General features: G+C 35.7%; 5 protein-coding genes across 7 annotated transcripts; 2 read left to right on the forward strand and 3 right to left on the reverse strand.

Moving 5' to 3' along the window:
- The first annotated feature begins 661 nt into the window (after positions 1-661).
- LOC18013450 (solute carrier family 25 member 44) lies at positions 662-1,924 on the forward strand. Its single transcript, XM_006394802.2, has one exon. The coding sequence runs from the start codon at positions 821-823 to the stop codon at positions 1,841-1,843; it is 1,023 nt and encodes a 340-aa protein (XP_006394864.1). The 5' UTR covers positions 662-820; the 3' UTR covers positions 1,844-1,924.
- Positions 1,925-2,057: 133 nt separating this feature from the next.
- LOC18013411 (PHD finger protein ALFIN-LIKE 4) lies at positions 2,058-4,632 on the reverse strand. Its single transcript, XM_006394803.2, has 5 exons — positions 4,445-4,632; positions 4,310-4,342; positions 2,882-3,110; positions 2,561-2,693; positions 2,058-2,459 (listed from the first exon to the last, which is right to left on the reverse strand). The coding sequence occupies exons 1-5, from the start codon at positions 4,539-4,541 to the stop codon at positions 2,190-2,192; spliced, it is 762 nt and encodes a 253-aa protein (XP_006394865.1). The 5' UTR covers positions 4,542-4,632; the 3' UTR covers positions 2,058-2,189.
- Positions 4,633-7,276: 2,644 nt separating this feature from the next.
- On the reverse strand, positions 7,277-8,880 carry LOC18013412 (gamma-glutamylcyclotransferase 2-1). 2 transcript variants are annotated; one of them, XM_006394804.2, is made up of 7 exons: positions 8,608-8,875; positions 8,424-8,500; positions 8,277-8,333; positions 8,124-8,180; positions 7,990-8,030; positions 7,750-7,901; positions 7,277-7,660 (listed from the first exon to the last, which is right to left on the reverse strand). In XM_006394804.2, the coding sequence occupies exons 1-7, from the start codon at positions 8,714-8,716 to the stop codon at positions 7,491-7,493; spliced, it is 663 nt and encodes a 220-aa protein (XP_006394866.1). In that variant the 5' UTR covers positions 8,717-8,875; the 3' UTR covers positions 7,277-7,490. The 2 variants fall into 2 exon arrangements, with proteins under 2 accessions (XP_006394866.1, XP_024007083.1); XM_024151315.1 differs by having other exon boundaries at positions 7,990-8,180; positions 8,608-8,880.
- A 3,897-nt stretch (positions 8,881-12,777) lies between these two features.
- On the reverse strand, positions 12,778-13,983 carry LOC18013413 (probable membrane-associated kinase regulator 1). Its single transcript, XM_006394805.2, has one exon. It carries the CDS (start codon positions 13,943-13,945, stop codon positions 12,944-12,946), a length of 1,002 nt encoding a protein of 333 aa, XP_006394867.1. The 5' UTR covers positions 13,946-13,983; the 3' UTR covers positions 12,778-12,943.
- Positions 13,984-17,935: 3,952 nt separating this feature from the next.
- Positions 17,936-23,445, forward strand: LOC18013406 (chloride channel protein CLC-d). Of its 2 annotated transcripts, none has more exons than XM_024151202.1 (23): positions 17,936-18,261; positions 18,348-18,420; positions 18,511-18,732; positions 18,825-18,871; positions 18,965-19,063; positions 19,145-19,219; positions 19,333-19,421; positions 19,633-19,773; positions 19,860-19,930; positions 20,006-20,085; positions 20,196-20,345; positions 20,669-20,728; positions 20,856-20,930; positions 21,183-21,334; positions 21,438-21,573; positions 21,655-21,786; positions 21,914-21,991; positions 22,080-22,135; positions 22,222-22,302; positions 22,392-22,548; positions 22,631-22,732; positions 22,836-22,885; positions 23,084-23,445. In XM_024151202.1, the coding sequence occupies exons 1-23, from the start codon at positions 18,082-18,084 to the stop codon at positions 23,151-23,153; spliced, it is 2,376 nt and encodes a 791-aa protein (XP_024006970.1). In that variant the 5' UTR covers positions 17,936-18,081; the 3' UTR covers positions 23,154-23,445. The 2 variants fall into 2 exon arrangements, with proteins under 2 accessions (XP_024006970.1, XP_024006971.1); XM_024151203.1 differs by having other exon boundaries at positions 22,836-22,880.
- Positions 23,446-23,803: the final 358 nt, after the last annotated feature.

Consider the following 23,803-nt stretch of genomic DNA (forward strand, 5'->3'; position numbering starts at 1 on the left):
ATTCTACTTATCATCTAAAATCCCTTAACTTTCAATTGCAATCCAGACTATTTTTTGGACTTTTTAAACGGCTTATCTAGTTTTGTGTAACTGTAGTTTACACCAACTGGACAACTCCCTCTAACAAGGGGAACCATTTGTCTACCACTTGATTAGTCTCTATTTTTTTAGATTTGTATACATCAAATTGTCGATACAAAAACGTTTATTGATAAATACATTAAATGAGAATCCCACATTAAGCGGCAAAAAAAAAGAAAATAAATGTGAACAGCCAAAAAAAAAAAAAGAAATTGACCCATAGAATGATATACAAAGTGGGCGATCCGACAGAAGCCAACTCCGCTCAGGCTGATGTAACCTTAAAAGCCGCGGGTTTCTCGAACCTAAACCAACCAACATTTGCCGCGTGTCCAATCATCCTCCTTCCCATATTTCTCTGTGTCTTGCACCCTTTTGAGTCCGTTAAAGGCCACTCCTTTTTGTGTTATCCAATATACGACCCATCGTTTTGGCTCTCTCTCTCTATTTCCATGTACGTATATTTTTTTAATAATATATTCTCTATCGAGTTCATAGTTTCATAAATTAATAAATCCACAGAGATTTTCTTCTTCTTCTGGTTTATAATTATATCTACTCTTCTCCACAAGATATTTCATCTAAGACTAGTGAATGAAGAAAGCTACACAATTTTAGCCTGTCTCTCTTTCTTGATCAATTCAATCATACAATCCATTTATCTTTCTTGCTTTTGAGCACATCAATAACAGTATTTCAAGCTGGAATCTTGATTGGTTTAACGAAAGATTAGCTGAAAATGAGTTTAGGTGCTTTGATGAGAGAGGAGAAGAGAGCAACAACGTCATCTTCTCAGGTACATATGCCCAAGGATATAGACTGGCAAATGCTTGATAAATCCAGGTTTTTCTTCCTCGGTGCTGCTCTCTTCTCCGGAGTATCCACCGCTCTTTACCCTATCGTAGTCCTCAAAACAAGGCAACAAGTCTCACCGACCCGTGTCTCCTGCGCCAACATTTCTCTGGCGATCGCTAGACTCGAGGGTCTAAAAGGTTTTTACAAGGGCTTTGGGACATCTTTGCTTGGAACCATCCCGGCTCGTGCTCTCTACATGGCAGCACTAGAGATAACCAAGAGTGGTGTATGCCAAGCAACTGCTAGGTTAGGATTGTCGGATACAACAGCTATGGCTGTAGCCAACGGTGCAGCCGGTTTGACCTCCGCCGTGGCTGCTCAGATTGTCTGGACACCGATTGATGTCGTGAGCCAACGGCTCATGGTTCAAGGAGATCTTTCCTTGAATAAACATCTTCCTGGAGTGATCAGTTCTTGCAGATACACAAATGGTTTCGATGCTTTTAGGAAGATTCTTTACACGGATGGACCAAGAGGATTCTACAGAGGATTTGGTCTCTCGATCTTGACTTACGCGCCTTCAAACGCTGTTTGGTGGGCGTCCTATTCTTTGGCTCAAAAATCTATTTGGTCTCGGTTCAAGCATACATATGGCCGCAAGGATGATGCTGGTGGCTCAATGGTGGTTCAAGCGCTGAGTGCAGCCACAGCAAGCGGTTGCTCGGCTTTGATAACTATGCCTGTAGACACAATCAAGACGAGGTTGCAGGTCTTAGACGCAGAAGAGAATGGGAGGAGACAAGCAATGACTGTGATGCAGACAGTGAAGAGTTTGATGAGGGAAGGAGGATTTGGGGCTTGTTACAGAGGGTTAGGACCGAGGTGGGTTTCAATGTCGATGTCCGCAACCACAATGATCACAACCTACGAATTCTTGAAGCGACTGGCCACAAAGAAGCAGAGATAATGATTTAGATAAATCATTCATAGTCTCAGTTTCTCTGTTTCTTGTGATACGATGAGGAAACGTAATGGCAAAAGAGTTTAAGAAGAATGTTTTCCTCTCTAATAAACAAACATAAAACAGGGCAATGATCAAACCCTAAAACACAGAGTTGTCTCCCTCAATGACCATTTGTAACAATGATACCTAAATGTCTTCCTAAGAAGGCGAAAAGAAGAGGCTAACTTGCGCCTAGATTACCAAATCAACATGAAGTCTTAACCGACAAATCTGATCTAACCAAACAGTTAAGCTGTTGTTGTTCATCATATGCAAAGCAAAATACACAGAGGCGGCAATTAAAACGAGTTTAAGAGCGAGCCCTCTTGTTGCTGCAAGATGGGCACTTGTACTGCTTGATGTGTTCAGCCCTGGCTGGTGTTATCTTCACACACTTCCCATGGAACCAGTTCTCACAAAGGTCACAGCAGATCCAGAACTCATCGGCGGCATAGCTCTCACCACATGCCCCACACTGTGTCTCCCCTTGCTCATCCTCATCCTCCTCTTCCACACCTTCCTCTTCCTCTTCATCTTTGGGCTCTGCCTTTGAGAACTTGGGCCGCGGTTCTGATCCTCGCTGTAATTTAAACCAGAAATAGGACAAAGGATTTAGTTAAATGGAACCAAAAACAGTGCACGTAAAGAACATAGCAGAAAGAAAATCTCCCATGTTTTTACCTTGGAGTTTGATTTGGATCTGTTGCTGCTATTGTTGGAAAAAGAGGATTTGTCCTTTGACTGTTTCTTTGCAGTTCCAGCCACGACCTCGAAAATTGTTGGGAGATCATTCATCATGTTAAAAAGCCGTTTCCTGCAGCAAAAGGTGGAAGAAGAACATCAATCACAGAAAACTGCATAAACTGTGAAGGAGTAGAACAATGTGAGGCTCGACAAGAGCGTGTGGTATCATGCAAGATTAAAAACGGCGTACAAGAAGATAATCTAAAAAGCTCTAGTCATAAAAAAAAAGGGCTTGTAGTTTGAAAAGAACAAGCATACCTATCAGCTTTGTCAAATCCAAACCTGGCTCCGAAAAAGAAAGAAACTGCAAGAAGCCATGCATCACTGTGGACAGCAACAAGGGACAACCAATCCTTTTCCAGCATCCCGTCTCTGGCAAAGTTAATACCCAAGACCGGCTCTGGCAGCTCCGGGGGAACCTCTTCAGCTGGTAAATTCACTTCCCAGTGCTCGTTCGGGTGCCCATAAAGGCACAGGTTCTCCTTTTCTATAATCACAAAATGAAAAAAACAAATGAGGACATTAGGAAATAGCATCTCAAATTCACATCACATAAACCTCCCAAAATTTTACAAACCAAAAACAGAACTGATTAGCAGATCATTAATTTCACGAAACAAACAACCAAGTATAAGGAAATTAATCCGACAGTTCCTATTAACATATGACCTCATTTGAACAGATAATTCTGTGTCTAAACATAAAACATCTACTACAAAAACAGCAGGTGACCAAGTTGTTTCAAAAACATCCATGATATCACAAATTGAAAATCTCTTAATGGAAACAGCACCAAAAACACTAAGACTAATGACATAAAAAAAAAACAAAGAGACAATGTTGTCTGACTAATTTAACATCTGAAAGAGAGGGATTCATCAATACAGCTAAGCAAGGAAAGCAACGGAACAGGAATTTAATTTCAGGGTCAAGCTGATAGGTTCAGAGATTCTTAATTGTGAGGAATAGAATCAAAACGGTTTCTTTGCTGACTTTAAATCACTACAATGGAATCCAATGACCAACCCTAAGAACACACAGAAACAAATCCGGAAGTGAATCAAAAGAGTACTTTCATTACTTTCAAAGCCCCTCCCCTGAATTGTGATAAACAGAATCAAAACAGTTTCCTCGTTGAGTTTAAAACATCGATTAAAATGAAAAACAATGACCATAGCTAATAAGACAACCAAGAACAAATCCGAAAGTGAAACAAATATCACTTTCAACTCTCCCAAAGACTTAAGAACTCAGAGACCCTAATCTCTTCTCCCATCCCTGTATTTATACAATTCAAACATCACAATCTAGAGCCTATCACAAGCACAATGCAGAACCCAGGAAAATTGAAGGGGAGCACAAAATCGTGAAATCGCAGAAAGAATTTACACAAAAAGAACACTTTCTTTTTTTTGAAAATCAGTATTCAAAATTTTCACTTGAACCAAGTCAAACAAAAATCAACACTTTACTCCGCTATCGCGCCCCACTCACCACGCTAAAAATCTGGAACGCAGAATTCAGAGAAATCAAACAGATTCACAAACAAATAAGAGAAAACATGAACCCTAATGCTACACTCAAAACTCAGCTTGAACCAAAGCACAGAAGATAATTCAAAAAAAAAACAGTGACTTTCGTCGGCGAAAATCAAGCCCTGAAACAAATCTCTGAAGAAACACTCACCGGGATCGCAAAGTCGGTAAAACTCTTGAACATCTGCAAAAAGGGAAATCTAAAAATTGAGTTTCCGGTGATAATGGGAGGAAAACTAAATTAACAACAACAAAAAACACAAGCAAAAGTAGAAACGATTATTACCGGTGGTTAAAGCCTTAATCATGCCAGCCCTACGACCCTTAAAATCCCTAAAAACCTCCTCCACGGTGCGTGGGTTGTACGCTGCACCTCCGTCCATAATCTTACAGAACAGCTTAGTTCACCGAGAGACAGAGACAGAGAAGAAGAGAGAAGTATTTGACTTGCCCCTGAGAATTGTGTGCGAGAGAAGTGTGAATAAAAGGGCGGACCCAAAGACAATTAAGCGGATTTAATAAGATGAGGAAGAATCCGCAGATGAGAGAATCAGATGGGGAAGCGACCACGATAAGCGTTACCCTACAATCCTCTAATATCTTGACGCGTGTCTATTTTAGATGGTTTTCGTTACCTGACCGCCGGCAATGACTCCGGCACCTCCTGGTTATGTTGTTTGAGCAGAAAGCCTTTTGGTACTAAGTTGTTTGGTGTTTTATCTTTTGCGTTTGAGATGTTTTATCGAATTAACGGAATCCTCTGTTTTCTTCGCGCTTAAATCCGATATTTTTTGAATGTTCGTTATTTTTAACCGTTTCTTTTTTTTTCAAAAAAAGTTATAAATATCTTATGAAATTATAAAATTATATTACTAAAATTGTCTGTTTTCGCACCATTTTTAAAAAAAAAAATATATAGCAGAACAATATACTCAATGCTTTTTATTTTCAGTTTCTTTTTTCGATCGAATAGTAAATACCTTAATTTTTTACTAATGAAGAGTTTTGAAAAACAGAATTGTATGTTATTTCGTGCCATACTTTTTTGTCTATTCTTATATTTTTTGATACTTTTAAACAAATTAGTAAATAATTTATCTTTTATTTATGAATTTTTTAACCAAAATTTTTTTTCTTTTGCGTTAATTGATGGATCGAGATATAATATTCGACATGTTGCTGTGACTATTAGTTTTTACAAAAACGACCGGAGCCAGCCTTCACCATAAGTTGGGCAAGCATGGGAGCCTGTGGCCTTTTAATATTTTTATTTATAGAAGTTACTAGCTAAAAACATCGTCAAGAGATCCTAATAACTTCAAATATAAAGGTTTATATATTTCATGAGACAATTTAAAACTTCTAATTTTGAGGTATTGAACAGTGATATCTTATATTTGAGGTTTCACTGTTCAATACTTCAAATATGAGTATTTGAAGTTATTCAAATATGAGGTTACTGTTCAATATTTCATTCCAAACTTTTCAATTATATATTTTAAAATTAATCCTAATAATTTTTGTGTTTATCATTTTAACTCTCTTAATTTTATGTTTAATTAATACTTCATATATATATATTCGTATAAATAAACTATATACATATAAATTTATAAACAAAATTAATATAAAATATAAATATAGTAGAAATAGTACATGACATTAAAAAATTACATAATAGCAATATTACAAGCAAATTTAATACAAACTAACATAACACAAAAAAATAAAGTGACACATGAACATATAAATATACACAAATTAAAATATTATAACAATACTAATATTTTAATAATATTTTTATTATGTGGTTTCTAGTTATTTATGAAAATTGTATGATCTTAGATAATTATTATCAATAGTGAAAAGTAAAGTGCAAAGTATAATATATTTTTAAAGTTTAATTTGAAGTTTATCATTAGCGAATATTATCCTCAAACCTCAAAATTGAGGTTTTTCACACCTTAAATATACAGTGTTTTTTAGAAATGCTCTAATTCAATAGTTCTTTGGTAAAGGCTTCTAAAAATGATAATCGGTGGTTGGTTCAATTCTTTTATGGGTATTTCTTCTTAGACACGTGTTACCCATTTAAATTTACGTTTTCTGTTACATTTGCATAAAATATAAATTTCCTTTTTGTAATAAAAGAAGTTTACTTCTATTTTTCTTTGTTATTTTCCTATTTAAGATATAGAAACAAATCTTTGACAAAAAAAAACGATAGAGAAACAAATCTTTTCGTATTTTGACAAAGAATTGCAACAAATGTCAATCATTCAATCAATTAGATTTTATACTATTCGTAACGTCTCAATAAAATATATCTTTCCTTTTGGTAAATTTCCGTTTTATTAGCTACTTAAAATATATAGATTATTTTCTTATTATTGACGAAAAGATTCACTTACCGCATATACAGTTGACTATGTACTAAATCATATATACTTTTTTGGTTATATGAATGATATTGTGATAATGTGATTAACTTAACTTTTAAATTTTGTTTCATTCTATTAATTTTAATTCAGCTAGTTCCGCATATGCAGTTGACAAGCCAAATATGGATCGTAAACGCATCCATTTGACCATTTCTAATCGCTATACCAATTAATGTGTCTATATTGCTCAATAACGTTTTCATAATACCTTTACCTATTGCGTTTAAACTAAGCTGAGCCATGATCAGCATTAGTTTTATTACCAAACTGGAATCTAAATGAAGTTAAAAGTTTCATCGTCATGGTCCATGCCCAGTTCTGTCCATGCCTCTTTTCGTTGATACTTCTCTCCAAGATCATCTCCGAAATCCATTTTCATCTCCAACTTAATTAGCTTTGAGATCGACTACTAATCATACCCTTAAAGCTCTAATCCTAGTCGTCGTCAAGAAATGTTGTTTTATAGAGTAGATCTTCTTTCATGAGCAAACTTTTGTAAAGTGTGAAATCATATTATCGGTTTGTCATTTGCAGTAATGTAATAATGCATTTTATAAAAGTTTGCTCATGAAAAACAACTTCAGAAGGTTTTCAGTTTTCTTACATTTTGGGTGGTAATTTTGTGATTATATATGTCTACAAAACACAGACGAGAGATAAAATTTTATTGATATTCTAAAAAATCGAATCTTCATATGTCATTAAGTTAAAAAATTCTCACTGAGAATACAGAGGAAACAAAAAAACATATGAAGCTCGGTTTTCAGGATTCAAAATTCTAAAAGTTAAAAACTGATATCAAATTTGAAGTCGAAAGATAAAGAGCTACATCCGTAAATTCCTCATCACAACAAATGTTGTTAAGTTAGCTCGATGACTTTTGCTTGTCACTCATGATGCAAAAACCCGTGGAAGAGTGGAAACATGAGCTTGAGCTTGAGCTTGAGAGTTGATGGGTACATGAGAAACCGAAGGCTTCAACAATGACTTCACTTCCTTTGGTAAGTCGAGCTGTTTCCTCACCTCGTTAGCCAATTCGATCACATACTCTTCCTCGTGCTCTGTTTCAGAACATTCATCAACATCAAAAAACCATGCCAAAAAGTGTTCCTTTAACATAATAAAGAAGCTGTCTCTCTCTCAATCTCACCAATGTCGTGCATTGCTTTCTCAAGCTTGAAAAGATACTCCCGGTTGTTCCCACAAGGTCCAGAAGCTGTGGCGATTTGCTTCGCCATTTCCTCCAATGGAGCAGGACCCAAATAGTATTTGTTCGACACTTTGTCTGGAGTTGAAGTGAAGCTACACAAAACACATCAATCTTATTTTAACATTGAGTCATCCAAATTAATACAATAAAAGGGAGACTTTTTTTTATATCCAAACATACACAATAACTCCGGTCAAGATTGGCTTGGAGGTTTCGGTTTCCTGCATCCAATGAATAGAAACTAAATGAATACAACAGAAGAACTTTCTAAATTTGGAAAATACAACAATAACAAACAATAACAAATTTCTTACAGTGTAAAACTCCACAAGGGTTTTTGAGTCGTATTCACACTCTCTCCGTTCCAAATACTGCCAAGAGAAACATGAGCCGTCAATAATCAGATCCAACGACACAAAATAGAACAATCTGTGTACGAAAGATAAACAAAAGGATCTTCTTTTTACCTCCATTGCTAGTTTCTCCTTCTCGGGTCCTCCACGAACACAATAAGCAGCACCCCACTGCCCAAAATATCAACGATTTCAACATCGGAAATTCATTATAAAAAAAAAAGAAACAATTTTTTCTTATAAAAATATGAACTTTCTTACGCATATAGCTCCAGTGGATTGCTCCAACGTGCAAGTTCTAGCAGGATGTTCAGGGGTGCCTCTATGATCGATACACGCTGCAGACAAAAATAGCAACATTGTTTTGATTCAGATTCTCTTGTGGAAATTTCAAAAAACAAAAAAATTGAAGGACAAGAATGTGGTTGAATTTATAGATATATACCAAGATCGAAGACGCGTTTGTAGTCTTTGATGTAGCCAATGAGCTTCTCGTCAAATTGGAAGCCTGGGTTCCAGATCAGAGATCCATATCCGAATACCCACAAAACCATTTTGACTTCTCTCGTTCTCTTTAAGAAAGACAAAAAAAAGAAGAAGAAGAAGAAATCAAATTGTGATGAGACAAATTTTCCGGAAGAGAGAATCGTTCTATTAATACAGAGCAAGTGTGGAGAGAGAGAGAGAGACAAGAGTTATGTTTTTGTGGGAAGAGAATCCCGGGATGCTTGGGATTGTGGATTGAATTTAGACGGCTTTTAAGGTTTATTCTTTTTCCGTACATTCTCCGCATTTAAAGCCCAATCCTACTCTCTCCCTAACTCTAGCGTTTTTTTCCTTTTTCCTAGATACATTGAATCTAGACACCTTTTTATGTTTCTTAGTGATAACAGACAGAAATGGCATTGGTCCAGCATAGCCCAAGCCCACGACTTTTTTTCATCTTATCTTAGATGTGCATTTCTTTTTGTACTTTCTGCTAAGGATTTTTTTTTTTTTTGGTGGTAAAAAATTTGTCGTGTAAATACTAACACAAAGATAAATTGTCGAAAACAGAGCATAGTTCAAAACTTTATTTCGTGTTTTGTTGCATCTTCGATATGAAGTTGGGCTTTACAAAGATTGAATTTATCTCTGATTGCAAGTTCCAGACCTTAAGGGGGATATATAATAGTTGGACCTACTTAAGAATGATATCTTCATGGGATAGATAATTCAGAACATTCAAGAGAGAATTCCGACCTAATTTCTCTATCTTTAAACCCTTTAACCAAAAACAAAAAAAAGTTATTCATCGTTTAGTTTCCGCCAAGCGAACCAGGTCGCATGTCGAATGGCCAAACATGCAAAGCCTTTACTTTTCACCTCCTATGATGCTATAATCTCAGATTTTGTTATATCAAAATCAAAGTGTTCGTTACATATGTATATACACACGCATGTGGGGAGAGTGAAGAGTGTATTGGGAGAATGATCTCTATAGCCAAAGTAAGAAAGAAAAAAATATATTCTAAGTATTCATTTAAGAACAAAACAAAGCTTGATTGGTTAAATTTTGTGGGGCTGTTGGAAAAGTTTTGGTTGTCTATCCTTTATTTTCTTTTTTGACATCAAAGTTTTGGTTGTCTAGCTTGGAGGCACGTTGAGCTGCGAGTTTCTTGGTGTTGGACCACTCGTTTTGGTTATGGCGCAGATCGCTGTAATTATTATCACCATTGCCTATAAATACTAAAATTAATTACATCCACGTCCTAAATTCAGTCTCCTTCTTTTGATCATTTTTTCATCCTTTAATTTTGGATGAATTTGATTATTTGCAAATTAGAAAATATCAGGACGTGAAGGTACAATGCTATTAGATAACATAGTATATTTAGAACACATGGTGCTTTTTTTTCGTAAAAACCATGTCATTTAGAAGAAATAACTTTCATTCTTGTATTCTTACAGATAAAAAGATCTATAATCATTCACCTAATTATGTCTCATCATATAGTCCTCTTTATTTTATTTTTTTCTGCGACGGTGCAATATATTAAATATTACTGTTGATAGTAGTGAGAGAGAGGACAGCGACGCTACCAAAGATCTTACTAAACACATGTCACTATTTATCATTAAATCTCCATTTCCATGCAACACAAGACAAATTTCAAACCTACCCTTTTATTTTTTACTGCTTGTTTGGATTAATCATTTAATATATCACACTACCCATTAACTCAACACTATGTCAGTTTTATTTCACATGAATAATAATAAACACAAACACAAAATAAAATAAATATTTATATTCTGTTTTCCTGTTTCAAAAATAACTAAAGTTTTTTACAATATTAAAGTTATCTTTCAGATGTTAAAATTTAAATTGATATAATAATATAATAGAAGCTTAATAATTTTTAATACGTGAAACATCTAAAATTATAGTTATATTTTGGTTTTTTCTAAAAGAAAGTTTCAAGTCCTATGAAAATTGAATAGATCATCGATAAAAGTGATGTATAATACATTGTTACAGTAATATGTTTACGGAGCATTAACGTTTTATAGAAGCTATTCAGATATTGTTAAATCAATTTAAATAAACTATGAACAGTAATTGATCACTTCTTGGATATAATTTAGCCTGGTACAATATCAATTAACGAGGGTCTTGAATAACCTCCATTAGTGATCTTGACTTACATTTGAATAAATAGCCATCGGTATAATTTGTTTTTAGTTAAATTTGAATTTAAATCTATACTTATATAAGAAATAAGACTCAAGATATGTTGAAGAGTTAATGTTCAAAAAAAAAAGATATGTTGAAGAGAGAAAATGAGAATAATGATGAAGACTAAAGAGGTCCCATAAATAATAATAATTGAATTTCACTGTGCTTGTATTTATATTATTAGCATCAAGATGGTCAAGAAAAAAACGAAGAGCCCCCATCATTAAATGAAAACATTATTGGATATGATTATATAGATAGTAGCTAAAAGTAAATATTTTAGTTTGTAGTGTAGAAGATAAATAAGTGTAGAGGACTTTGACTTTGACCACATTAGAATCTTTATTACGTACCCAACGCTTCTCAATGCAAAGAAGCACATGCATCCATCCACTAAGAACCAAACATATGCATATGTGATTAATGTTCTTGAGCTTCTACTCCACGTATACGATTAATTGTACTACCATCATGATATCTTTTCAAAATACACTAACAAAATCTATTGAAACATGTGTATTTGCATTATAAAAAAAAATCTTTATCACAGAATTCTGAATAGAAATCCAAACTAACCTATATGACATATACATTAGAAAGCTAAATCTTCTTACCATTTTAATATTTATAGTTGCTTTCAAATTATTAATGGCCAGGATCCTGGATCCACGTATGAATATTTTTACCACTCGGACGCCGCAGTGGAGATATCTCTATAAATTGGGTGTTTAGTTATTATACAATTTCTAAATCAGCATTTTTTAAAACGAAAAAAAAAACTGTACACCATTTATTTTTATTTTCCTGGTGTTTTCAAATATTTTACTTATATTACACTTACATTGATCATTCTACCATTACATATATGTATAACTTGTTTTGTTGTCACCGCTTGAAATGATGCTTATATGCTTGGTACTTTTCCTCATTTGTAAATTTGAAAATTCTATGTATAAACTAAAGATAGATAGTTCATACCTATTTCGATCGCTTTTTAGATATTTCATATTTTCAATCCATCAATTCGAGCTAGTGTTATTTTCGTAAAATACAATATATGAAAAGTACGTTATGCGCACCCAGTAAGTAACAAACATTACTTTCAATGACTTTCCGAGTTTGGGTTACATCATGAATAAACCATTCCTAGAGCAATGACTAAAATAATTGTTTGCCATGCAAATGTGATGAAACATTTGTATCAACTCGTTCAACATTTGATAGTCCGATTTTTTGTTATCAAACATAATAAATATTTAGAGCCATTGTCCATCCAAAAACAAAATAATAGTTTGATATGTTAAACAAAAAAAAGGAAGTTGGATGTAGATATTAAAATGAAGAACGAACATTAATTTAACGGAGAACACCGACAATAACAACAGAGAGAAAGAGGCGATAAGGTACAAAGGAGTGAACCAGTTCGCTAGAAGAGTACTGATGAGTACTCAATAATCCAATTCTTCAATTATTTTTAAAATATAAACCCCACCGTCGTTTTCTTGTTGCCCTCAATTATTTTCACAACGTCTATATACTCTAATATAATTAATATTTGTATATAATCATATTAACTAAACAAATCAGAAGATTGAAACAAAGTAAACGATGTTCTTCGAATTAATGCATTTTGGTTAGCTACCATGAAATTAAAATTACACAAGACCATAATAAACTAGTAATGAGATTCTGTTTGGATTTTGGTTTTAATCCCTGAGTATAACTTAAAAGTATGAGTTTTTTTGCTCCATTTGGCTCGGAATGTTGATTAAAAGTATGAGTTTTTTGCTCCATTTGGCTCGGAATGTAAGAAGAACGAAATTGAAATCAAGACGAATCTTCAAATGATCCACCAACTACAATGTCTTATTCTGAGTTAAGTTATATAACATCCGTATAAGATAACCAATAACATCGTTAATAGGGATTGGATGTTGGATCACACTAGCAATTTTCAGACAAAAGAGTAGATCAAGATTTAGATCAAACTTTAAAATGACTAGAAAGACCAAAAAAAAAAAAAACATAAAATTTATATGGATGGATCCAAAAAGACATAATGCTAGATCTCGAGACTACTAACCAAATTCTTCTGCAACATTGAGTTCTTGCAATGAGCAATAGCTCCTTGAATAGCACTCTGCAACTCTTCCATCGAAGAAGACACACTGTTGTTGCTGCTGCTGCTACCTCCTCCTTGACCCGGAAATCCGCCACGTGTCAATACGCCGGAATGACTCGGAGATGACCTCATCGACGACGGACAACTCGCCGCGCATCGTCCTCGTTTTGTGTATCTCATTAGGTTTCCCGAGAAAGAGATCGATTGCCCGCCGCCGGAGACAGCGTTTGGAATGGAGGTGACGGTGGAGGAGGTTGCAGGAGCGGTTCCGCGGATGTTGCCGGAATCTTTGAGAGATGACTCTGTTTTCAAAGCAGAGACGGTGGTGCTCTGTTTCTGAGATAACTTGTCGTATAAAGGTTTGACCTTTTTCATGTATTTGCGAATAACCTCTTTCGCCGTGGAGCTCATTCTCTTTACCGACGACGGAGCGGCGGTTGCTGCGGCGGCGTTGACGGTTTTGGGATCTTTCTTGAAAACAGAGGAGAATCTAGAGAGTGAGAAACCACCACCGGAAGATTTGTAATTAGGATTCTTCTTCGGAGGTGGTTTGAAGAAGAAATCTTCTTCGTCGTTTACCGAGCTAGGACGGGAAGAGTCACAGCAATCGAGCGGCGGAGGGTGGAGGAGAGGGAAAGAGGCGGTGGAATCAGTGGAGGAGGAAGATTCGGTGGAGTCACGAGCGGCGGAGGTTGCGGAGGAGGAAGAAGAAGTGTAGTCGGAGGAAGAAGAAGAAGAACAGAGTGTACGGACGAGAGAGAGACGAGGGGAGAGCTGAAGAGGGAGAAGCTGGCCTTTGTAGAAGAGCTCATCGGCGGGACAAAGCGAAGAAGAAGCTTTTCGCGGCGAAATGGAGATGTTGAATTCGAATTCCGATGAAGATGACGACGGAGATGAGTGAGATTGCGGTGGTGAGTGACGTGGACGTGGTTGACGTCTCATCGCGTTTCTTATCTTTTTCTCTCTCTCTCTCTCTTTTGTATGAGTCTCTCTCTGCTTTGTCTTTAGTTTTGGCTTCTATGTAAATAATAGAAGGCAATTTTTTTAGTATTAGAAAGTTTATTTTTGTAAAAATTAATTTAATATTGAAGAGGATACTGCAGTGCAGTCGATATCATGAGAAAAGCCCACGATGATCGCCAGATTGAAGCTGTAGTCACATGCAATGCAATTAAAATAGTGTTAAATGGAACGTAGGATTAGAAAGTTTGTTTAATGACGTTAATTAATTAATTAAGTATAATATTCAGTTTGCAGGAGTGAAGAGTGAGCAAAGCTAGTTGTGACCTGTGGTCCGATCTCTCTCCTTCCCGGAAATTATGGTATCCCCAGGTTGGATTTTACCGACTTGGAATGAATCTCTAGTTTTCATTTTCTTCCCATTTTCTAAACGATCTAATAAATTCTAATACAATAAACATAAATCCAGTCTAACAAAAAGGCGTGTACTAACTATATAATTTTTTTTTTGTCTTTAATAATTTCGGCTGTCTATATTATTTTTAAGAAGAATGATGAATAAAATTGGTTATAGACTTACAGGTGGTTTAAATAATGTTGTTGGGAAATATTGTGAATGGGTCCGTCCATTAGAGGATAATCTCTTGTAAATAAAAAAGTATAGTATTTTTCAAGAACTCTTCGAGATTTATTGCAGTATTCAAACAATAAGATTTTGTCGAAGAGGAAGAAAAATATGGTGAAGTTATGCTGAATCTAAAAGATGAGATATGCGGCCAATTCTATTATTTTACTACCTATTATCTAGAAAGGGGAACATACAGTAATACCTTTTTCGTATAAATCAATTTAAAGAGAAAAAACAAATTTACTTAGGAAAAAAATCATGAGATAAAAATAATGCTTAGTAGGGAGTCCTAGGGACTAGAGAGTATAAATCTCAGATTAGTATACTGGGTCGAGGTCCAAGACATTTAAGTATCGTCACCTAATTTTGTTGTCATTTATGCAGCTGCTGCTAGATGGTCGATAAACGAAACATCAAACGCGCATATATAAAATCCGACATGCATGCTTTATAATATTAATTAATAATTATTTACTAATTAATTATTATTTGGGCAATACGGATTTCCAAATCGAACATCAGAGTAATGAAATTTTAAACATTTTTATCAAATAATTTAATTTGTACAACATGCACTTTGTTGTGAACAGTATCAAATTAGCTTGTGTGCAACAGTAATTACTAATAATACTTATTTAGAACAGAGAAGTTAACTTCACATTGATTCGGATCAGTAGTGTAATTTGGTTGGAGAAGATGGTGATATAAAGTCCGGTGATACAAACTAAATACAGGCATAATTCACTTATATATAATATGTAAACATTTTCGTCGCGTATTGACGGCAAAATACAGCGGAAAAGCTTAGAAATAGTGATCCTATCACGTGACGCTAGGAACATGTACAAACCCCTAAGAATACAATAATATTTTTTCGTTTTGGTTTTAGTTTTTTTTTTTTATTTAATTCGAAAATTATAATTTTCGACCGATCAGAATGCTCCATTTCGAGATGATACTGTTTCTTCAGGTTCGTCGGGATGATACTGTCTCTTCAAAATTATGATTTTTTGTTTCAAAAACTGTGCCATGAACCCTTTTTGATCTCCTGATATACATGTTCTAACGCCATAGTTGGCGATTACTCGTCCTATCTTGGTTATTTGATATTACTAATATTACTAATACTAATAGCTTCTCTATCACTTTCGTATTATTATATCCTCAATTAAATAATAATTACGCCGTTTTTTTTGTTGGTCGAATCATTTTCTTATTTGTAAAGCAACTACTACTTGATTAATTATGATGTCACAATTAACCGCTAATTACCTGGTCGATTAATAAGCTCCACCGTAATATTAGTTTGAAACATTAGACATGGTGATGTTGGAACGTGTTTGAGTGTCGCAGACTAAACTATATAGTCCGAGAATCATCCCCTTACAACAACTTTTTTTTCCCGTTTTCGCTAGACTTCTAAGGATAATTGGAGTTGTTGGGCTTCCTTTTTGACTAGATTATTCTAGTTAGTCCATTATGTGCATTCTTGTTTTCCTTAGCGAGTTACCAATTCAATCAACAATCTCAACTGCATAGTTTCTGTTCCTTGTTTTCTGTATTGTCATGTCGTATTGACAAATATCTGATCCCACCATGGATTCGCCGTCCAGAAAATACAAATGCCAATTTGGTATCTTACTATACGACACCACAGCTGATTGGCCACTGCTTGTTAGTTATATAATTTTCTGAATACACCAAATTTTGTATTATGGTCGTGGTCAATTTTTTTCCACCAAACTCCTATGATGTTATTAGGAGATTGGCCCCAAGCCTAGACATCCCAGATGTGGAACAAAAACATGTTATATGGTCCGTTTCAACTTCCAGTTACCACTCAATTATGTGTGTTTATTATTTTTTATCCTGGTTTGCTCTTCTTGTGGATAAAATTTGTCAAATGGGGATTTCCTAACCCATGCAATGTTGAATGCTAATTTTGGTGGCTCTAGTATTATTAGGAGATTTTCTGCTCCATATATATAACTGCTGAGTGCATTGCACGATCCATCGCCTCTATCTCAGTTGATGCATTTTCAATACTTTTGTTTTTTGAACGGTGCATTTTCTTCATTCCTAACACTCCAATTCCATATATGTTATATTGGATTAGTCAACTATATGTATTTGGCATAACGTGGTCATTTCTATAGTAATTGTGTGAAACTGACTGGAGTACTTTATTGATATACAAACATGAGGGTCTCGACTCTAAATACAAATGATATTCATCTGAAGTAAGAACTAATCTTACGGTTCTCACCCAATACGTCTCGTTCTTTTATGAGGAAGAATAAAATCTTTAAACTGGCACAAGAAGAGAGCGGTTCCAAATAATATTGAAACATGTCTACGTCAAATGCAAATTTGTGGCCTAATGTTGATACAAGGTAGAGAATCAAACTTCAATAGTACATTTTCCATCAAACTCCATACTCTGATATGTGCAAACACTATTACACTAACTTGATTTATATTTATAATAGGTATACACCTTGATTGAGTTGAGAGACTTTGCAAAGGCGGTAAGATTGGTGTTAGAACCATTTATGCTGGGGAATGAGCTGCTGACTCCGACATTTAAGGTAAGGACGAGCTTATTTCTTCTTAAACTTTGCGTGCATACCAGCATAACTTGTAAAGGTAATGTTGATGCGTACTATAGTATGGTTCAAAGTTGATATCAACATCTTAGAAAAAGTAGCTTTTGAGGTCAAATTTCTGTTCATAGGATTAGTATGGTCTTAGTATATGTTAAGCTCAAGGACCATTACGAAAGTGATCTTAGGTCTAAAAAGTTGTGGATGAATACTAGCGATAAACAGACCACAAGCAAAGGGATAATCGCAAATGTGTGATGCGTTTGATTCCACTCCCAAAAAAGTTTTGTCAAATTGTATATGTCTAAAAGCATGAAGGCAAAAGAGGTACTTTAAGTCTAAGGTTACAAAGTCCATTCCAAATTGTACTCTCTATTTTTTTTTTTCTTGCAGTTAATTGAAGGATAATAGAGGTACTTTGTTAATGTTAGTTCATGGATTATAATTAGCCAAAATAGCACATGAATCATGGGACATTCTTGTTTTTCTTCTTTTCGATATATGATATTGCACAAAACAGCACAAAGAAAATAAACCATTTAAAATCTCTATTTAATAATTTATATATCCACATAAAAGTTGTTATAGAAAAAATATCACACCTCCTAAATGGCTATAACCATTGGATACAAAATCATAGCTACATTTGGGTAAATTATTCAAAAACATTTCACCCCATAGTAAGTGATTTATATATTAATATTTTACCCACCCTTTTCTCTAGTAAGTAAATTGATAAGGAAAGCTAAATCCTCGTATAAACAGAAGAGACCTCAGGAACAAGAAATCAATCAGAAACGAATGAATCAAAGGTAGTGCGGTTTTTGAAAAAATCCCGTCTTTGTGATCGAATCGCTAAAATCCAGGAGCTTTTCGATTCGATCATCATGCTCTCGAATCATCTACATAACGGGATCGAATCTGGTAACCTGATCTGGTCTCGTGTCCCTGAATCCGATGATGCTTCCACCGACGGCGTTGGCCTACTCAGCTCTCCTCGTGACGGCGGAGGTGTTGATAGTCTCGACTATGAGGTCATCGAGAATTACGCTTACAGAGAAGAACAGGTTGGTTTCTACTTGCTCTTATCTCTCTCCCTTCTCCTTTTGTGTTCCTCTCTCTCTCTCTGTTGATTTTGACTCCTTTTCTGCAGGCGCATCGTGGTAAGCTTTATGTTGGCTACTACGTTGCTGTCAAATGGTTCTTCTCTTTACTCATCGGGATCGGTATTTCTTCTTTGTTGCCTCCTCTTCGGTTGTTGATATCTTTCTCGGAATCAGATCCCTAAATTTTGTTTCTTTGTTGGGTTTTCTTAGGAACTGGATTGGCTGCTGTTTTCATCAATCTCTCAGTTGAGAATTTCGCTGGATGGAAGTTTGCTCTCACTTTTGCCATCATTCAAAAGTCTTATTTTGCGGGTTTTGTAGTTTACCTTGTCATCAATCTAGTCTTAGTGTTTTCTTCTGCGTATATCATTACCCAATTCGCTCCTGCTGCGGCTGGCTCTGGCATTCCTGAGATTAAGGGTTATCTCAATGGTACTCCAATTTTCTTTCTCTCCTCTTTTTTTTCTTAGCTGGAAATTTGTAGTCCACAGACTTTGTTGACTATAATGTTTTGGACACTGCAGGAATTGATATTCCTGGCACCTTGCTCTTTAGAACCCTCATCGGAAAGGTGCGTTAACTTTTGTGGATGTTATGTTATCTTGGAAGTTTCCTTTTTTATTCTGTTTTGAAGATACTTTTTTTATAGTTTGCTCTCTCATAGATATTTGGAAGCATTGGTTCTGTTGGGGGTGGCTTAGCCCTGGGGAAAGAAGGTCCTTTAGTACATACAGGTGCCTGCATTGCTTCGTTGCTTGGTCAGGTGAGTATCTGAGTTACCTCTCTCCTCCATCATTCCTTAGGCAACTTATTTTATGTTTTCCTTTTGCTTCTCTTGTTTCAGGGTGGATCCACGAAATATCATCTGAATTCTAGATGGCCGCAACTTTTTAAGAGTGACAGAGATCGCCGTGATCTTGTAAGCTCCTTAGATGGTTCTTGTGAAGAATGCTATCTGATTTCTTTTTGTAGTAGGTTAGGTCCAAGTCTCTAGAGAGATCTTATTACTTCACTTTTGCGATGCTTTGAAAGGTCACTTGTGGATGTGCAGCTGGAGTTGCTGCAGCATTTAGAGCTCCAGTTGGCGGAGTGTTATTTGCATTAGAGGAGGTTACATCATGGTAGGGTCCTTTCCTCACCCTTTGTCCAGCTGCTGAAATTATTCTGTTCTGAGAAACAACCAGTTGAGGAACTCTGTTGTCTATTCTATTGTTTCCTTAGCAACTGGGTCACTTGACAGCAGTGCATTTATTCTTAGGATGTCTTACCTAGTGTGAGTCTGGGATGCTATGCCGTCTGTCCAATTAATTTACTTTGCATGTCCTATTGAAGGTGGAGAAGTCAACTTATGTGGCGTGTCTTTTTCACTTCCGCTATTGTGGCTGTTGTGGTGCGTACTGCCATGGGATGGTGCAAGAGTGGAATATGTGGACACTTTGGTGGAGGTGGTTTCATTATATGGGATGTATCAGAGTAAGGTTCTAGCTTCAGTGCTCACCTATATTGTGCAAAGTTAAGAGTTCTAGAATTGACTTGAAACTTTTCTTACACTCATTCAGTGGTCAAGATGACTACTATTTCAAGGAGCTACTACCAATGGCTGTAATTGGAGTTATCGGAGGCCTACTTGGTTAGGATTTTTCTTTTACTGTACTCTTGGCTTCATTTCTACCTCTGACTGTTTCATTTCTCATTTCTCCTTCAGGGGCATTATTTAACCAGCTTACACTTTATATGACATCTTGGCGTCGCAATTCTTTGCACAAGAAAGGAAATCGAGTGAAGGTAATCTTTGATGGACGATTTACAGGATATATTTGGTTATGTTTATCATCTTGAAAGTTGATCGCTCGTTGCTAGATTTAAAAAACTGTTAACAAAATTTAAATTTGCAGATATATGAAGCATGCATCATCTCTTGTATTACTTCAGCGATCTCATTTGGGCTACCACTCCTAAGGAAATGCAGTCCGTGCCCTGAATCAATTCCTGATTCTGGTATTGAGTGTCCACGGCCTCCAGGAATGTATGGGAATTACGTAAATGTAAGACACTGTTATAGATAGATGTGTATCTTTGAGATCTGTTTCATATTCTTCATAACGCCTATATTTAACCATCATTTAACTGTAATTACGATGGCAAAAGTGTGCAGCAATGAACTTATGAGTTTTATTAATTATACGTAGTGCATGTTGAGCACTCTGGTTAGATGCTTATCTGGAATTCATTTGATGGTGTTTTCTAGAAAAACCTGAATAATCTGTTCCCAAAACTTTATGGCATTTCATTACCTCTGTTGAGCTTTATGACTTTCCTGACATCTCTTCTGCATTCTTGTTGTTTTTCTTTGTGTCAATCATTTCAGTTCTACTGCAAAACAGACAACGAATACAATGATCTCGCTACAATTTTCTTCAATACGCAGGTCTTTTCTTCTAGAATAATTACAAAATAATTATTTTCAATAAATAATTATTTTCAATTTCTAGTTGCTTTATTTATAAGCCCCATTGTCTCAGTTCAGCTGTTTTGCTTTTTCTTTAAGACAACAGGATGATGCTATAAGGAATTTGTTCAGCGCGAAAACGATGCGAGAGTTCAGTGCTCAGAGTTTACTAACGTTTTTGGTATGAAATTCTTCTACTTATTTGTTCTTAAAGTTCCTATCCTGATCAACATGGTCATATGTCCTTAATTTTGGTGTATAGTCCTTGGCAGGTTTGAGTTTGATTGAATCATGTGCATGGTAGCAATAGAATAAAGGGACATGCTGATTTGACTTTTAACATCGTTCCATCTCTTTATCTCTAGGGATTTCTTTCTATTTGGTATTTCCTCTGATTCTTCGTCCTTTTTGTTTTGTTTTAAATGATGTGCAGGCTATGTTTTATACATTAGCAGTGGTGACCTTTGGCACTGCTGTTCCCGCTGGGCAGTTTGTTCCTGGGATAATGATAGGATCAACTTACGGGCGTCTTGTAGGCATGTTTGTTGTCAGGTTTTACAAGAAGCTCAACATTGAGGAGGGAACGTGAGTGTGCTTTGTTGATCTTACTTCTTTTTTCAGATTTTTGGGTGAACTTTGGGATTCTTTTGCTTTACAACATTTAATAGAAAAAGTCTTTAAACTTTAGATATGCTTTGCTGGGAGCTGCTTCGTTTCTTGGAGGCTCGATGCGGATGACTGTATCTTTATGTGTTATCATGGTTGAAATCACAAATAACCTGAAACTTCTGCCTCTTATAATGTTGGTTCTCCTCATTTCAAAGGTACGAGTTACAACTTACAACCATTATCATTTTTCTTGGTTCTTATGGAAATACGCTTTTATTAATTTCTTCTGCGTTTAGGCCGTCGGTGATGCTTTCAATGAGGGATTGTATGAAGTACAAGCACGCCTGAAGGGCATTCCATTGCTGGAATCGAGACCCAAGTATCATATGCGTCAAATGATTGCAAAGGAAGCTTGTCAAAGTCAGAAGGTTGTTATCATTTCTCCCTCAGTATACTCAGAGAGCTATGTTCCATCAGCCAACCACTAAGATGGAGCTTGTGACACATGCTTCTTATTTGGGCTTAACCAAAACTTTTGTTTTTTCATCTTTGAAGGTAATCTCTTTACCTCGAGTTATCAGGGTTGCAGATGTTGCTTCAATTTTGCGTAGCAATAAACACAATGGATTTCCGGTAAGCATTTCTTTTCCCACACAGGTTTGACTCGTGACTGCTTAGTCCTCTGTACTCATGTTTTTTTACTTTTTTGACTCTGTGCCAGGTAATCGACCACACGAGAAGTGGTGAAACACTTGTCATCGGGTTAGTTCTGCGGAGGTAAGTGATTGTTCATTTTTCCACCAACCGCAAAAGGAATTATTTGAAAAGAAATATATCATTCTAAGTATTTGTTCACCATGCAGTCACTTGCTTGTTCTCCTTCAATCGAAGGTAGATTTCCAACATAGTCCTTTGCCTTGTGATCCAAGTGCTAGACCTATCAGGTAAGATAATGTTCTACACTCTTTTTTTCCCACTCTCTTTGGAAGGAGCATATCTTGTCTGATAAATAAGTTGATTCTGCAATATCCAGGCACAGTTTCAGCGAGTTTGCTAAACCTGTCTCATCGAAAGGGTTATGCATAGAGGATATACATTTAACTTCAGATGATTTAGAGATGTACATAGATCTTGCTCCGTTTTTAAATCCATCTCCATACGTTGTTCCTGAAGACATGTCGTTGACAAAGGTGAGTAAAAAGCTCTGGTTATGTTTTATTGATACACCAATATTCATCATCATTGGTTGAGAATTTGATCCGTTTGAATCAGGTATACAACCTTTTCCGGCAACTTGGATTGAGACATTTATTCGTTGTTCCCCGTCCGTCCCGTGTGATAGGCTTGATCACAAGAAAGGATTTGCTAATTGAGGTACTCATTCTTTTAGATCAGCAGAAAAAGGTTTTACAAAACATTTCCTTAACAAATCCGAAATAGGAATAACATCGGTGATGTTGCTGGGTCGGTTATGTAGGAAAATGGGGAATCATCAGCAGTGGAACTCCAACAGTCAACTAGTGTAAGGTCTCTAGCTTGCTATTCTTGTGATTAGCTATTATTGTGTCTTAATCACAAAAGCCTTGGGAGTCTCTCAAGTCTGGTGTTATGATCCTTTAGTCTAAACCCTCCTATAAGACTCATCCAAATATTTTTGTTTTGAATTGCAATCTAGTCTTTGCCCATTAGCATATACCTCATTGTTGCCCATTCTTTTGCCTGCAGAGGTCGGTACAGTGAGACAACAACGCGAACGGACGCTGCACGTCCGCTTCTAGACGATCTTTTAGGCTAGAAAAACAGTCAACATATACAAAACAGTTGAAGTTGGTATCTAAAGATCCTTACTCAGCCGGTTCTTCGTCCATACTACGAACGACATGCTTTTTCCCCGTTTTGAATTTGGGGAGCTTTGCTCCAAAACCGGTCTGAAGGATATATGATTGACAGGGCCGTGTTAAGAAAATGGAAATACTCGCCTACGGGCCTTTGTGAATATTTCAATTGAAATTTAGTTGCAGTGGTAAACTTATTCTAAACTATACGACATAAATCCAATTCAACATATTTAAAACATCCTTTGTTTTTTTATCTCTCTTTTGAATTACGTTTAGATAATTAGAAAACATTTGTGACTCTATATGTGAAACTTAATATCATAATTAATTTTCGTTTTTCTTCTTGATTTCTTACAAAAATTAATTTATATTATTACTATCTTTGACGACCAATCAGGATTTTGTTTTATATTCTCCAACAAAAAAAGGGACGAGTTATTGTTCTTTATTTCTTCTCATGTATCCGGATAGAAAGAAGGAAAAAAAAAACAATAAATCCACGCAGATTGTGCTTTGGATAAGGATTAACCAAATCCAGACGTAATAAATCCGTTTCATATATGCTAACAATAAAAATCCTTGCCTGAAACAGATTAAAAAGAGAAGC

This window comes from Eutrema salsugineum, unplaced genomic scaffold, assembly GCF_000478725.1.
Source record: "Eutrema salsugineum unplaced genomic scaffold, Eutsalg1_0 scaffold_6, whole genome shotgun sequence".
NCBI lineage: Eukaryota > Viridiplantae > Streptophyta > Magnoliopsida > Brassicales > Brassicaceae > Eutrema > Eutrema salsugineum.

Excerpts from the sequence above, each read along its gene's own strand:
- LOC18013412 (XM_024151315.1), bottom strand. The coding sequence starts at position 8,716 with ATGGTTTTGTGGGTATTCGGATATGGATCTCTGATCTGGAACCCAGGC. Across the intron at positions 8,181-8,276 it reads AGGAGAAACTAGCAATGGAG|TATTTGGAACGGAGAGAGTG; the intron begins GTAAAAAGAAGA and ends TTCTCTTGGCAG. Across the intron at positions 7,902-7,989 it reads ATCTTGACCGGAGTTATTGT|CTTCACTTCAACTCCAGACA; the intron begins GTATGTTTGGAT and ends TGTTTTGTGTAG.
- LOC18013411 (XM_006394803.2), bottom strand. The coding sequence starts at position 4,541 with ATGGACGGAGGTGCAGCGTACAACCCACGCACCGTGGAGGAGGTTTTT. Across the intron at positions 3,111-4,309 it reads TTACCGACTTTGCGATCCCG|AAAAGGAGAACCTGTGCCTT; the intron begins GTGAGTGTTTCT and ends TTGTGATTATAG. Across the intron at positions 2,460-2,560 it reads GATCCAAATCAAACTCCAAG|CGAGGATCAGAACCGCGGCC; the intron begins GTAAAAACATGG and ends TTTAAATTACAG.
- LOC18013413 (XM_006394805.2), bottom strand. The coding sequence starts at position 13,945 with ATGAGACGTCAACCACGTCCACGTCACTCACCACCGCAATCTCACTCA.
- LOC18013450 (XM_006394802.2), top strand. The coding sequence starts at position 821 with ATGAGTTTAGGTGCTTTGATGAGAGAGGAGAAGAGAGCAACAACGTCA.
- LOC18013406 (XM_024151202.1), top strand. The coding sequence starts at position 18,082 with ATGCTCTCGAATCATCTACATAACGGGATCGAATCTGGTAACCTGATC. Across the intron at positions 22,549-22,630 it reads AAGACATGTCGTTGACAAAG|GTATACAACCTTTTCCGGCA; the intron begins GTGAGTAAAAAG and ends CGTTTGAATCAG. Across the intron at positions 22,733-22,835 it reads GAAAGGATTTGCTAATTGAG|GAAAATGGGGAATCATCAGC; the intron begins GTACTCATTCTT and ends TCGGTTATGTAG.